The 14,113-nt window shown below is 48.6% G+C and overlaps 6 protein-coding genes across 12 annotated transcripts; 4 read left to right on the plus strand and 2 right to left on the minus strand.

Annotated features, from left to right (window-relative positions):
* Positions 1-125: 125 nt before the first annotated feature.
* On the plus strand, positions 126-2,181 carry LOC122621890 (serine/threonine-protein kinase pelle). Of its 3 annotated transcripts, none has more exons than XM_043799904.1 (3): positions 126-667; positions 715-1,401; positions 1,464-2,181. In XM_043799904.1, the coding sequence occupies exons 1-3, from the start codon at positions 348-350 to the stop codon at positions 1,987-1,989; spliced, it is 1,533 nt and encodes a 510-aa protein (XP_043655839.1). In that variant the 5' UTR covers positions 126-347; the 3' UTR covers positions 1,990-2,181. The 3 variants fall into 3 exon arrangements, with proteins under 3 accessions (XP_043655839.1, XP_043655841.1, XP_043655840.1); XM_043799906.1 differs by having other exon boundaries at positions 126-621; positions 708-1,401; XM_043799905.1 differs by having other exon boundaries at positions 127-667; positions 736-1,401.
* An 85-nt stretch (positions 2,182-2,266) lies between these two features.
* On the plus strand, positions 2,267-5,038 carry LOC122621889 (tubulin polyglutamylase TTLL13). 2 transcript variants are annotated; one of them, XM_043799901.1, is made up of 6 exons: positions 2,270-2,877; positions 2,934-3,230; positions 3,286-3,439; positions 3,499-4,133; positions 4,191-4,731; positions 4,792-5,038. In XM_043799901.1, the coding sequence occupies exons 1-6, from the start codon at positions 2,453-2,455 to the stop codon at positions 4,900-4,902; spliced, it is 2,163 nt and encodes a 720-aa protein (XP_043655836.1). In that variant the 5' UTR covers positions 2,270-2,452; the 3' UTR covers positions 4,903-5,038. The 2 variants fall into 2 exon arrangements, with proteins under 2 accessions (XP_043655838.1, XP_043655836.1); XM_043799903.1 differs by lacking the exon at positions 4,792-5,038 and having other exon boundaries at positions 2,267-2,877; positions 4,196-4,421.
* An 8-nt stretch (positions 5,039-5,046) lies between these two features.
* Positions 5,047-7,080, plus strand: LOC122621892 (filamin-A). 2 transcript variants are annotated; one of them, XM_043799910.1, is made up of 3 exons: positions 5,047-5,680; positions 5,767-6,141; positions 6,205-7,076. In XM_043799910.1, the coding sequence occupies exons 1-3, from the start codon at positions 5,536-5,538 to the stop codon at positions 6,498-6,500; spliced, it is 816 nt and encodes a 271-aa protein (XP_043655845.1). In that variant the 5' UTR covers positions 5,047-5,535; the 3' UTR covers positions 6,501-7,076. The 2 variants fall into 2 exon arrangements, with proteins under 2 accessions (XP_043655845.1, XP_043655844.1); XM_043799909.1 differs by having other exon boundaries at positions 5,767-7,080.
* Positions 7,081-7,929: 849 nt separating this feature from the next.
* LOC122622439 lies at positions 7,930-10,840 on the plus strand. Of its 3 annotated transcripts, none has more exons than XM_043800866.1 (5): positions 7,930-8,157; positions 9,226-9,347; positions 9,407-9,723; positions 9,789-9,911; positions 9,972-10,840. In XM_043800866.1, exons 2-5 carry the CDS (start codon positions 9,342-9,344, stop codon positions 10,450-10,452), a joined length of 927 nt encoding a protein of 308 aa, XP_043656801.1. In that variant the 5' UTR covers positions 7,930-8,157; positions 9,226-9,341; the 3' UTR covers positions 10,453-10,840. The 3 variants fall into 3 exon arrangements, with proteins under 3 accessions (XP_043656801.1, XP_043656804.1, XP_043656803.1); XM_043800869.1 differs by having other exon boundaries at positions 7,938-7,984; XM_043800868.1 differs by lacking the exon at positions 7,930-8,157 and adding an exon at positions 8,273-8,649.
* Position 10,841: 1 nt separating this feature from the next.
* On the minus strand, positions 10,842-11,938 carry LOC122622438 (E3 ubiquitin-protein ligase MARCHF5). The gene has a single exon (XM_043800865.1). It carries the CDS (start codon positions 11,867-11,869, stop codon positions 10,940-10,942), a length of 930 nt encoding a protein of 309 aa, XP_043656800.1. The 5' UTR covers positions 11,870-11,938; the 3' UTR covers positions 10,842-10,939.
* Positions 11,939-11,974: 36 nt separating this feature from the next.
* LOC122622437 (DNA polymerase alpha subunit B) lies at positions 11,975-14,100 on the minus strand. Its single transcript, XM_043800864.1, has one exon. The coding sequence runs from the start codon at positions 13,938-13,940 to the stop codon at positions 12,111-12,113; it is 1,830 nt and encodes a 609-aa protein (XP_043656799.1). The 5' UTR covers positions 13,941-14,100; the 3' UTR covers positions 11,975-12,110.
* Between the last annotated feature and the right edge of the window lie 13 nt (positions 14,101-14,113).

The raw sequence follows: 14,113 nt of genomic DNA on the forward strand, positions 1-14,113 counted from the left end.
ATGTTGAATAACCTAAAATGGACCTCTGCTTCTTTTAAGCTATGAATTTAAAACAGTGGCATCTAGGTACCTACCGCTTTTCCCAGTGTATTATTTTCCAGACTTTGAAAGCGTTGCCAGACTGGCTCCCGCTGTTAAGCTGCTTTATCACTTGTTGCGCCGCTGTTAGCTGCACTGCTAACAAGTCGTCCGCTTCGAATCAAGTTGGGAATTTTCCCAAAAGTGATTTTCGATTCGCTGCAACAGGTTCCCAGCGCCACATACCCCTGTTCAACGGGCACGCTTGCATCCGGGGACGCAGACCGCATGATTCAGTCGCAACCAGTTGAACTGCCCACCAGTGAAAGATGAGTGGCGTACAGACCGCTGAAGCTGAGGCACAGGCCCAAAACCAAGCGAATGGCAACAGGACCAGATCGCGATCCCACATCGACGACTCGATGCCCATCCGACTGATGCCGCTGACCGTGCGAGCCCAACTTTGTGCCCATTTGGATGCATTGGACGTGTGGCACCAAATGGCCACGACCGTAAAACTCTATCCGGACCAAGTGGAGCAGATAAGGAGTCAGAAACAGCGTGGCCGCTCAGCATCCAATGAGTTTCTTACCATTTGGGGCGGTCAGTACGGTCACACGATGAGATCTTTGTTTATTTTGTTCAGAAAGTGAGTCAGTTGGAGATAATAACCTATATAATAACCTAAGATTCCAGAATTGAGCTTTGCAACTCTAGAATTTTGCTGACCAACGCAATGCTGCTGATTAAAGACTACGTTAGCGAGGATCTGCACCAGCACATTCCCAGGAGTCGGCCGAACATCACAGAGCTGCGTGCTGCTCCCGATTCCAGTGCGAAAGTGAACAATGGTCCGCCATTTCCCTCCTCCTCAGGCGTCAGCAACTCAAACAACAATCGCACCAGCACAGCTGCAACCGAAGCGATTCCCAGCCTGGAGTCCCTGGACAACATACACCATAGCACGGTCCAGCGGGCAGCTGAGTCCTTGCTGCAGATCGATTATGCGGAGCTGGAAAACGCCACGGACGGATGGAGTCCGCAGAATCGCCTGGGACAGGGTGGATTTGGAGACGTGTACCGCGGGAAATGGATGCAACTGGACGTGGCCATCAAGGTGATGAATTACCGCAGCCCCAACATTGACCAGAGAAAGGTGGAGCTACAGCAGAGTTACAACGAACTGAGGTATCTAAACAGCATCCGGCATGACAACATCGTGGCCCTCTACGGATACAGCGTCAAAGGGGCAAAGCCATGCCTTGTTTACCAGCTGATGAAGGGCGGTTCCCTGGAGGCTCGCCTAAGAGCGCACAAGGCCCAAAACCCACTACCAGCTCTCACCTGGCAGCAGCGGTTTAACATCAGCCTCGGCACCGCTAGGTGGGATTTATCGTATCTTTAGTCCTATCAACCAACTTTACCTTTTCAATTCATTCCCACAGAGGCATCTACTTCCTGCACACGGCTCGCGGCGATCTTGGCCCGCTGATCCATGGAGATATCAAGCCGGCCAACATCTTGCTGGACCAATGTATGCAGCCAAAAATCGGAGACTTCGGGCTGGTGCGCGAGGGTCCCAAGTCCTTGGACGCTGTGGTGGAAGTGAACAAAGTTTTCGGTACCAAGATCTATCTTCCACCGGAGTTCCTCAACTCCAAAAAACTCAGCACGGGCTTGGACGTCTACAGCTTTGGCATTGTGCTGTTGGAGGTGTTCACGGGGCGTCAAGTGACGGATCGCGTGCCGGAAAACGAAACGAAAAAGAATTTGCTGGACTATGTCAAGCAGCAGTGGCGGCAAAACCGGAGAGAACTGCTAGAGAAGCACCTTGCAGCACCGATGGGCAAGGAGTTGGACATGTGCATGTGCGCCATCGAGACGGGCCTCAACTGTACTGCCCTGAATCTGCAGAATCGCCCATCAATGCATGCGGTGCTCATGGGTTTCGAACCATTTGAAACCGAATAGATGTGCCTTATTATGTTACCTTTATTGACGAACTTTGAAAGCTCGAAGAACTATTTGAACCATTTCCACATTTTGTGATCTATTGCAATATATTATTTACTCTAACATTCCGAGGAAATCCCCTCTAGAGACTTATTGTTATGGAAAACTGTAAATGCTTAAACTATTTTATATTAAAATTTTGTACTCATAGTTGTTAGTGTTATTATGTTCAGAAAAACGAAATTTAACGAATGCCTGAAATCGGTGATTTAAAACTCATCCCAGCGACGTATTGATTTTAGCGTCATTTTGGTTATAACTATTTTCATTTTCGCAACACAATCATCGCAAAATAATACTGTTTTTATTCGTGACGAAGAATTCCGGCTTTCTCCATCGACACGAATCACTTTTATAGATATAGATTTTAGCACGAGATAAATTTTCAATTTTTAATCAAGGACGACCAGCGAAAAAGGCAATGAATTTAAAAAATTCCAAGTTTTTCAAGAGGATTCAGGAGCTGCGCCACTTCTCCAAGGAGAAGCTTCGGAAGGATCGCGAGAAAAGGACCCACGTTGTTCGCGCCCTGGACATGGCACTCAGTGAGCAGCCGTGCTTGGACCGGGAATGGTTCAGTCCGGAGCAATCGCCGCCTCAACAGCCCACGTCCCCGCGTCGCCGGATGAAGAAGATCCGGTGCGTGAAGAGGAGGGCACGTGCCGGCAAGGAAGTGGATGAGATCTCCCCATATTACGGACAATCTTCTGATGAAAATAGTCCAATGCCTGCTGCGGAAGCCAAGCTGCAGGGCTTCATTCAACTGAACAACAAGACCTACCGAGTGGAATGCCCCACTCGAGTGCTTAATCCTCCCATGAACGTCGATGAGGAGCGGCCAGCCAGGTGATCTTCCTTAGCTTTGTAGTTTTGAAAGCCGATTCTAACGTAATCGCCTTCAGCGAAACCAAGAGTACCATCTGCGTGTCCAACTCGCGCTACGCCATGATTGGGAAAATCTCCAAGACACTGGGCTACAAGTTGGTCAAGGAGTCCAAGCTGTGGAACATCCTCTGGTCCGATTCGTTTCCGGGCGTGGAGCTGTTCAAGAACATGAAGCGCTTCCAGCAGATCAATCACTTTCCGGGCATGATCGAGATCTGCCGCAAGGATCTCCTGTCGCGGAATCTGAACCGAATGCTGAAGCTCTTCCCGCAGGACTACAAGATCTTTCCCAAGACCTGGATGCTGCCGGCGGAGTAAGACCGATAGTCATTTATAATCAATGATGATCATTGATTCCACCGATTTCAGCTATGGAGATGCCATGAACTACGCCCTCAACCACAAGCGCACATTCATCCTGAAACCGGATTCTGGAGCCCAGGGTCGTGGCATCTGGCTCACAAACGACCTGAAGACCATAGGTGCTCATGAGCGGCTAATCTGCCAGACGTACATAAACAGGGTAAAAGGGAGTACTTCAGAAAGTTGACACAAGTTGGCTAAACATCGCATTATTTGCAGCCGCTTCTCATCGATGGCTACAAGTTCGATCTGCGGGTCTACACCTTGATTACCTCCGTGGATCCCTTGCGAATCTTCGTGTACAACGAGGGATTAGCCAGATTTGCCACGAACAAGTATGTGGAGCCCACGCCCGGAAACGCGAACGATCTGTACATGCACCTGACCAACTACTCGGTGAACAAGCGGAACTCGCACTACGAGCTCTGCGACAACGATGACTGCGGGAGCAAGAGGAAACTGAGTGCCATCAACAACTGGATGCGACGCCACAACTACGATGTGGAGGAGTTCTGGAGCAATGTGGACGATGTGATCATCAAGACGGTGCTGAGTGCGTGGCCAGTGCTGAAGCATAACTACCATGCCTGTTTTCCGGGGCACGACAAGATCCAGGCGTGCTTCGAGATCCTTGGCTTTGACATCCTGGTGGACTGGAAGCTGAAGCCCTACATCCTCGAGGTCAACCACTCGCCCAGCTTCCATACCAACGAACAGGTGGACAGGGAGGTTAAGCGACCTCTCATCCGGGACACCTTGAACCTGGTCAGTACGGTGCTGGCGGACAAGAGGCAGATTCTCAAGGAGGATCGCAAGCGGGTCAAGCAGCGGCTGCTCAAGATCAGGGGAGATCCGTAAGTTCCAGATCATTGGTCTCGTACCAGCGATACAGATATATGTCAATTTTCCAGACCAGTTCAACGTCCGCGTCTGGGTGGCGGCACCTCCAAAGCCAAAATAGATGCCCAGAAGGGCAGTCCAGAGGCGCATCCCGTTGATATGGAACCGAATGCTGAGGACCATGGTCCATTGGCCCAGCAAATCGCCTGGGAGGAGAGTCATTTGGGGAATTTCAGGAAGATAATGCCGCCACCGGACTTGAGCAAGCTGGACTACTATACTCGCTTCTATGCCCAGTCGAATCAGGTGTCCATCTTTGCGGAGACGGCGGCCAGTAAAAAGCGCGAGGATCTCGCGCGGAAGATGCGCATCCAGATCGAGGAGAAGAAGGCCAAGCAGCAGCAGATGCTGAACGGAAAGGCCAAGCGGGAGGCTCGGAAACGGCATGCCTTGTTGCTGCCGCGGGCGGTGCGCGAGAAGAACCGGATGAACCTCTTCCGGCTGCGCGAGAACTGGGCGCCGGGCTTCATTTCGGATGCGGAGGAGCGACTGCGCCACACTTGGCTGCACATGCGATCGGAGGCGATACGAACGCTCAAGATCACCGAGAATGTAAGTCAGTCCATTTTTAATAACTATATATTACATATATAAGGATATATTTTTCCACAGATCTACAGCAATCTGTATGAAACTGGCCACTTGACCAACACGGACATGGTCGTCTATCCACATCTATACCACAACTTGCAGCACGGCTTTGACATCCGACATACTGCATAATCATATTCGAGTTCATTCTGCCCAGTTGGAGACACGCAGACTGCACTCCTCGACGATGTGTTCTTAAATTCGTTATTTCAATTTAAATTGCTGCTCGTCAACAAAAATAAAATCAAACGCTTTCGAATCTTTAAAACAGTGCCATTTAATTATAATACAGATAGATTTTTAAACACTTTTTATGGGACCATCTAACATTCGATCTTAATAGTTTTTATACCATTAATAAGGCGTGTTAATTTAGCGATTCACATTAAAATTTCCTCGATTCATATCGACTTAGATAGCGAATTCCGGGCAGCGTACTCTCCTGTTTAGATTGGAATCGCATCTGGGCGATCCGCGTAGAGGCAATCTATATTGTGTATACTTGGCAGGCTGCCCGGCACACAAGCAGCGTAAACATTTGCCCCATCGGATGGATGGGGGAGAGCTCCGACATCGGAGATCGAGAATCTGGCATTTGGAGAGCATTTCGCTGATGCGATTGAGTTGGAGGAGAGAGCACCGAGTTCAGTCGGTCGAAGGAGCACGCCCCGGGCAGTCGCCAATTAAATTTGAGAAAATATTTGTAAACTATTTGTAAACTCGTAAAGAGGATTCATATTCAAATCGCCCTCAAATATCTGCGGCATGTTCAAAGTGTCACAGGAGATGCGTCTCAACACGCAGGCAGCCACCTCGGCCTCCACTTCCACCTCCAGTTCGAGTGGCCTGGATGGCAATAGTCCGGAGGAGGGCGGTATTTTTGGACGCTACCAGCGGACGCCCGATGCGGGTGAGTAGCGTCGATGAGGAAGTAAACATCGAACCGGCTATTTATACACTACCAATCTCTGCGCCCCTCTCTGCATCTGCCTGCAGATGCCTATCCCTCGGAAACGCCGCGCGTCTATGTGGCACCCGAGCTGACCGACGCCGGCAAGGTGCAGCTGCTCCACTTTCCCAGCGGAGCGGTGAGGGTCAACAGCCCGCTGGGCTTCATCATCAAGCGCAACGGGGTCAAGGGAAACTTCGAGGTGCGCGTCGAGGGTCCCAGTGGCCAGCCCATCCAGCCCGTGCGGCAGCAGCAGCTGGATCCGGAGCGCTTCCAGATCGATTGCCAACTGGCCGCCGGAGCGGGTCTCTACAAGGTGCACATCAAGTGCAATTCCGTCACCCTGCCCCGCTCACCATTCATCATCGTGGCCATAGCAGGTGCTCCCGAATCCATCGAGGGCAAACCTGCGAGCTCTTCCGGTATGTTTTATCAAGAAAAGTGCACCCAAGTTGAGATAATCAATGAGCAATGGTCTGTTTTAGTGCCCACCTTGGATTCGGATGCCAGCAGAGTGCAGAGCCGTGGCCTGGGACTCACCCATGTCAGCTTGGTGGAGCGCAATGAGTTCACCGTGGACTGCAGCCAAGCGGGAAGCAACCTGCTCCTGGTGGGGGTGCTGGGGCAACGCGGTCCCAGCGAGGAGGTGGTGGTCAGGCATCTGGGCCGTGGCATTCACAGGGTGACCTACCGAGTGTGCGATACCGGCGACTACATCCTGGTGGTCAAGTGGGGCGAGGAGCACGTACCGGGCTCACCGTTCAGCTTAAGTGCGGATTAGCCGTACAATATAAATGTGCCAGTATAAATCAGCTGACCTTGATGGGGCGCCACTACCACCCATCAGCCGCCTCCTCAGTGGAATCCTGAGCAGCTCCTCCGGGCGATGTGCTCCCTAATGATGATTGCCGATGATAGCGTTATGGGTGCTCCAGCCGCGTTCCTTGTTGGCCTTTCCCCCACTAATGACGTTCGCATTTGGGAGCTGATGCTGTCGGCGCCTCACAACCTAATGATGATGACCGGCGAATGTGGGTAAACTGAGTTTGTGGGGGCAAATAGTAATGTGTACAGCCGAGGTTGATGCAATAGTCAGAAGTATGTAATAAAAATACAACATTTTAGATTTTAGCATGCATTTACCAATAACAATGTGTTAATAACCATATATAATAAATGTACTAAAATAACAATTATATAAAAGAGTACCATGTTAAGAGTGCCATATTAAAAATCATACACAATGAAATAATTTAAGTACCATACTCTATAAAAAAAAAAAATTGGGGTTTTGTATATGTGGTTAATTTACGGCTATTATTGAACTGACCATCACTGTTCATAGAAATGATTAAAGGCGGGGTTCAGACGATGTTGTTGCTATTAAAGTGTCCAGTTCTTGATGATGACAAATTTATTTTCTAATCCTACGTTGCTTACAATCAAAATAAAAAGATTAGCACATTCTAAACACAACACAGAATTTGAAAATATATATATTATTATCTCAAAGTTTGCTTTCAATGTTGTTGACAAAGTTCTTAGATAGATTTTCAAATATTCGGTGACCTTGTTATTGGGATTTTGCTTACCCCACTTTCTTCTTCTTTCGCCTTGCCCCACCCCCGTCGCCCACCAACCACCCCTCTACCACTTTTTCATCGAGACGATGTGCAATTTAATGATGATTACCCCACAAGCAAAGCCAACTGACGACTTTGTGGCAGCGACATTATCATTTTTTGTTATTTAGCCCGCTAATGACGTTCGCTGTTGCTGCTGCTGTTGTTGTTGTTGTTGCTCCATCGCACAACCTAATGATGATGATGATGACCGGCACATAAGTGTCGGTGTGCCTGTACAAGTGTGTGTGTGCATTATGCTCCAAGAGAAGCGATTTGTTGGCGGGGGAGAGGAGGTGGTGTAGATGAAAATGATGATGATGAGCGATGAAATGCGCTTGTTTTGTTGCGCCCTAACGAGCCGAGATTGAAGTAGGAGTATATTGAGCAGGAAAATTGGCAGATGACTTGGTTCTATGTGCCTAAAGCCCCTGCAAACATTTTCAATTTTCCACCTTTTGGCGCTGTTCGAAACCCCAACGTACTGCAGCGGCGACAGTCTGGCAACGCCATAGCACACTAGCCGCACCGCTCACACCTTGTTGCTCTTGCCATACAATGCTGTCTCGCTCCCGCGGAGAACATCATTATAGAGTCGAATGGCGAGAGCTGCGCAGCGTAGGAGCTACAAACTACGTTTTTCGTGTGTTTCCCTCTTGAAGATAATTAAAATTTAATTATTTGACTTATTATTAAGTTTTGTGCCCCCGCTGTTGGCGTCGCAGTGTTGTTGTTTCGTCCGTTGGTGCATGGAGCAAAGCGAGAAACGTAACAATAGAACGCAATCAACGCAAGAAAATCGGATGTGGCTGTGATGTGAGTGTGTGTATCTCTGAAATGGGAAAAGTGTGTGCGTGTGTGTATTCGAGAAAAGTAACCTCTCCCCCCCGCAAAATTACATACATAGGCTCCCCCACCGCTGCTACCCCGCAGCCGCAGTCGCCGTCGACGTCGGCGGAGCATCTTCATCCGCATCTGAACCCAACTCCCTTGTACACTTGAGTTACCGCTTCACTTCGGTTCCAAACGTCTCCGCATCCACTTCTCACTACCTTCATGTGCTGCTGCTGCTGCATGCAAATTGCAACTTGTTTCGCTCGCACAATTAATATTTGTTTACCGTTTACCGTTCGGTTTGCATAGCATGCGTGTGTGTTTGTGCGGGAGCGGCTGAGCTGTGTTGGTGTGTGTGAGCCGGCTTAATGATAATTGAAAGCCAGAAAATAGACAATGTACACAGACTAGTGGATACCCTTCAGTGTCAGAAACCATGTTGCATGCTACAAGGATTACTTAGAACCATTTACGGTACAAACAACTTGGGTGCCATAAGAACCCATTTCAAAATTATACGACAATTTAACGCAGTACCTATTGCTTTCTATTTCTAGTGATAAGAAATGCGGTTAGACTAGCTTGTGTTTTAAATTTCCAAGCAGAAACAAATATTGAAAACTGATAACTGTAAAAATAGGTGACTTAATAACTAGGGATAAAATGTGACTACGAACTCCACAAACAAAGTTGTACTGACAGTCAATGATAACCAATCCCAGCAGACAAAGAACGCACGTAATGCGGATGGATCCAAAAAATGTCCGCTAAAGATATTAAATACGGACGTAGAAGCTGAGTTTCAGGCATTTCATTACCCTTTTTGTGCGAAGGGATAAGACTGCAGAATATTAATTACACTTTCAATGCAATTAAATAGTCATCAAAGAGGTTGCAAGCCATATGTCGGGTTGTTTATTTACGTGTGCTTTCTAAACCTAACTTGTTAAGGAATCCCTGAAACTCAGGGATTGCAATGCAAATATTTACAACAAAACAAATAATAAACAATGGCACCTGCAAGTTAAATAATTATTCCATTTATTTCAGGACCGAATCCGTGTACACTATGCCAGTTCACTAGATAATCCGCTTCATGTGCTCCTCCAGCTGGCAAACGAAGATTGTCGGGCAATCCCAGTTGTCGGCAGTAAGACCCATGTGAAATGCCTGTAAGTTGTCTACGGAATTCGCCACTTTATCACAAGTATAATTGAATATCTTTCCACAGTATGAAAAATTCAACAAAAAGCGCCGACAATGGGAGGATAGTGGTGTTCTAGAGCTGATCAAACTATGGAAAGTCTGCGCCTATGAGCTGCGCACCATTAAACGCAATGGCCATCTTTATGTGGCAATGGCCAAGCAGCTAACCTCGCTGGGCGTCCCTGTAACTGCACTCGAGGTTCACTTCAAAGTCAACAATCTTACGCAGCGCTACCGACAGGAGCAGAAGACCTTCGAGACCACTGGCATCATCAGCACCTGGAAGTTCTACAGTCAAGTGGATGATGTGTTTAAGAGTCTGGCCGCACACACCGGTTACAAGTCAGTAGAGATACATATTTGCCATATAGCACTTTCAAACTAACAATAATCTTATTATTCCTCAGAGACAAACGCATGACAAGTTCGTCCAATACGAGCAGTTTACCATCTACATCCGAGTCACCAGTTTGGAAAAATCCAATGTCTCAGCAAGAGTTTAATAGTAACAACACGGAGGGGTTCTATAAGTGAGTACTAGCAATACAACACCTTCTTCATATAAAAAAAATAATAATTTTAATTTGCAGGACCGAGTACGGCATGCACCGGCACTTTATGGACCACTCCCAGCCACCACCCAATGCCGGCAGCGTGGACAACTTCATGGCCTCCTCGGCGGCCGTGGCGGCGGTGGCTGCCGCTGCCTCGGCCCGCCTGGCGGATAACAACATGGATCAGCAAATGAACACGGCTGCCGGGGGAAGCGGTGGCAGTGGTGGTGGTGGGGGCAACACCAATGGAGGCGTGGCCAACTACCAGAAGATCAAGAAGTCGCACGAGGACTACGACAAGTTCGTGGACATTGTAAAAAACATCGTGGACACCCACAAGAGCACTCCGGATAAAGTGGACACGTTCGGCGACTTCATCAAATCGTACATGAAGCGCTGGCCGGAGCGGCTGCAGGACGAGGCCATTAACCACATCACCAACTACGTGATCGTGAAGAACATGGAGCACAGCATGGTCAGCAGCCACAACCCCGAGGGGGTCAACAACCGACAATAACAATACAAGCAGGAGCCCAACAACTGAACGAGTTGTTGGACGACGCAGCTCCAGGAATCAGGCCCAGAAGGCGAACGAAGTGAGACGGCAGGCGAGGATTACTTAAGGTGGCGCGCAGTTACTTAACCGCATCTGAGTTGCGGCCAAGTTCATTGGACACACACACGGCATACAGTATTTTTTGTATAGTTAAAATATACATTGGAGTTTTAGTTCTTGACGATCACACCCTCGATACAGAGTTGACTTCGGTAAAGGGGGCCAGGATCGATCAATCGTGCATAGAGATCCTAGGGAGTACATTACATTTAGACACCATTTCCTACTGTTAGCTGTAAACTATTATACATAAATTAATAAATGCTTTAACGATTATTTACGAATGGCAGCCAGCATGCAATATTGACAAGTTGTATTACAAAAATTGTACACTTTAGAATTTAAATATTCTCATTACTTCTTGCTTCTCTCCAGATTTTGAGATTAACTATTGTTCAGCTGATTCCGCTAGGTTTTCATCCGTGTAATCCAAAATACGACTTTTCATTCGGCGAAGGTATTGTTTATGCTTGAGGTACATTTTAAAGATTCCCTTAATCGCTATGAAAGTCAGTCCTCCAAGAAGAGTTTGTTGCAACCTATCATCGACAGAGCTATAAAGAACCCTACCCACGTATAATGATATGGTAGGCAAGAGGAGCGCCCCACAGAGTACCCGCGATCCGATTTTTGGAGCCATAGTAGCACAAGGGTATGGGTCGGCCTTATGGTCATAACCACGGCCTAGGCACATCGTGGCAAAATTTCGCATCATTAAACAACATTTTCTAATGAAGCGCAACACGAAGTCGTCCCACGGAATCATGCGTCCAAGTATCAGACCAAATGGGATTAATGGGAATCCGATCAGAATAACCAACGGGTCTTTAGCCCGAATTACGTGATGGACGCGATGGGTATGACCACCGATCTGCATATATGTACTTGCTCCGAACGTAATTGCTAACCAATAGAGACAGACCCACGTAAAGACAGGGGCCAGGCATTTATACAAGCGCCTTAAAATGAGACTATTCATCAGCTCCAAGGCACTGGCGAAAATCCCGAGTTTCGGGTATATGATGTTGTACTGGGTTTGGCATTGTGGGCAGGAAACGGTTTCCAGATCGCTTTCTTTTCGTATCTTCTCGTCAATCCAGTGGAAAAGACAGCTCTCGTGCACCCACTTGCTGGTTCCTCGGCAGGGACAGGGATTCACCCAAGCCAGACGACCGTCCTCTTTATCGGTCACTAAACAGATCCAGCAGCAGCGCTCCGTTTCCGTAGGATCTTCTTTATCTATTGGAAAAGGTTGTCCATCTGCATCATCTCCAGCTGACGCCTTTGGCACAACCACTATGCTAGCCATTTCTGACATCTAAACTCAATGAAATATTATATTCTTGTTTTATCCAAAACTTGAATCTGAAAAATATACAGGGCATATGTTTACACACATTACAATAGCTACTCAGGGCATAACTTCATTTGTTAATAGTTTGTGGTTAAATTTATTTAACAGAAAAGTTCTGGGTGTAAAAATTTATAAATAATGTTGTACTGATCTTATTACCATACTCAATGCTAATGAAGGATATCATCATCACTAAGTGGTCAGGTTAGATGCGTTGGACTTGACATGCCACACTGTTGAACATGTTGGCTGGCTTTCCTGGTACTGAAGGCGCCACTAAGAAACGGGCGAAAGTGCCGCCCTTCTTGTCTGCGACCCGACCGGGATTGATCACCAGACAGTCGTTTACCAAGCGGACGAAGTGCCGCTGATCGCTGGGCAGGATGAGTACATTTGGCAGCTGTTTGAGCTGGGCATACTTCAGCGCCAGCTGGGAATCGTAGGCCATGTCTTCATCCGCCGGCGGATACAAAGGGTAGAAGGAGCCCTGGTGAAACAAATGATTAATGGCCCTGTGCATCCGTTCGCCGGCATTCACAGCGAATTCGTGGCTCAGCAGATGATCCACCACGTCGGTTGAGGTGACGCCCAGCGTAATGCCATCCAAGTCTACCAGAGAGGGATCGGGCAGCAAATATAGATTCGGATAGGTTTTGCGCAGAGTGGGTGGCGGTGTGGGATATACGGAGAGCGCCATGGCGTCCTTTTGACTGGTCACCACCAGCACTGCGGTGTGGCTACCAATTGCCTCCATTATTCCCGCGATCATCTTCTCGAAGAATGTATCAAAAGTCTCGGCCAGTTCGCCGACCATCTTGTGATCTGCATCAAGGAAGGGACCCGTGAGCACCAGCACATCTGGTCTGTGATCCTTGATATACTTGAGCAGGTCGTGTAGCGGTTCGTAGAACAGATCCGTACTGTCCGTAAAGGGCCCAGAGGCCACCACAAACTGAAGCTCCCTGTCTATTTGCAGAGGATTCGCTGGCGTCAGTTTGCGCTCTGTATGAATCTCCTCTACCATGAAGGTTTTACCTCTGGGTATGAACCCTTTGGCGAGCACCACTTGACCGGGGAATATGCTGGCAGACTTGGTCCTGGAGAAGTTAAGCGTTAGTGTTGGGTCCATTTCATCTTCTACATCGTCATCTAAAACGACCATAAATGCGGAATAGGCGTCCAGGGGGCCATCGTCCTCCGAATGAATCATTCCCACCGCGTGAAGTCCACCAGCGGACTGCAGCACCTGTCTATCCTGCGGATACCAAATGCACTCGGCTGCGCCTGCTTGTCCAAGCTTCTTGTCCACCAGTGCAGGCCCGGTTTGGTTGAAGCGGACGCGCAGGTTATGACATCGGTCGGCCAGCAGGTCGTTCATGTAGCCCAAATTGGCGATGGTCAGCGGGGCGTCGTTGTGCAGCAGTTTTTGGGTAACGGGCACCGTGTGCTCCATTTGCGACTGCCAGCTGGAGCCTGCCAGCAGTTTGGGATGTCCGAAGGTGTCCACAATGTCGCCCGGTTTCCCTGCCACTGAGTTAGATGGTGTTCCTAACCCTGCTTTCCGCTTTGCTGATTGGGGTGTGTAGCTGGCGGGGCTGAAGAGCACGCCACCCTTAAGATTTGACGTCCGACCCAAATCTTTCTTAGCCTTGGGTGTATGCAGAACGGAGGAGTCCACTGCCGATTCGCTGACATAGTCATCAATCATGGGATCGTCCTCCATCACGCCATAGGTGGCCAGTGAGCTTGTCTCGTTAACAGCGGAGGGAGCATATGATTTCGCCCTCTGGGCAGTTGCCTTGGATCCCGCCTTGTCCTTCCGCAGCTGCAGCACCTTGCGCTCGAAGTCGCCCAGGTTTTCGATCGCAGGATCTTCGCCATGGAGGTGCGACAAGCTGAAGGCCATCCACTGCTCCACGAACTCGGTGGCGTCGTGGATGTTGTACGTGATGGCCAGCTCCGCACACCTGCCCAGAACTGGGTCCGCTGGCTCCACGCCCATCTCGTCGAACTGCTGCTTTAATTCCTCCTCCATTCGTTGTCCTTTCGTTGGGCGTGTAATTTTCGTAAATAAACCTAGCAATTTATTTTGGCGGTAAAAGTGGGCACTGTGTTGCCAGACTTGGATAGTTTTAACACCTGCTCAAGATTTCTTATCGATAACATAGCTAATTTCAATCTAGCTTTAACTCATGCTAAAATATGCGT

Source organism: Drosophila teissieri, chromosome 3R (assembly GCF_016746235.2).
Source record: "Drosophila teissieri strain GT53w chromosome 3R, Prin_Dtei_1.1, whole genome shotgun sequence".
Classification (NCBI taxonomy): Eukaryota; Metazoa; Arthropoda; class Insecta; order Diptera; family Drosophilidae; genus Drosophila; species Drosophila teissieri.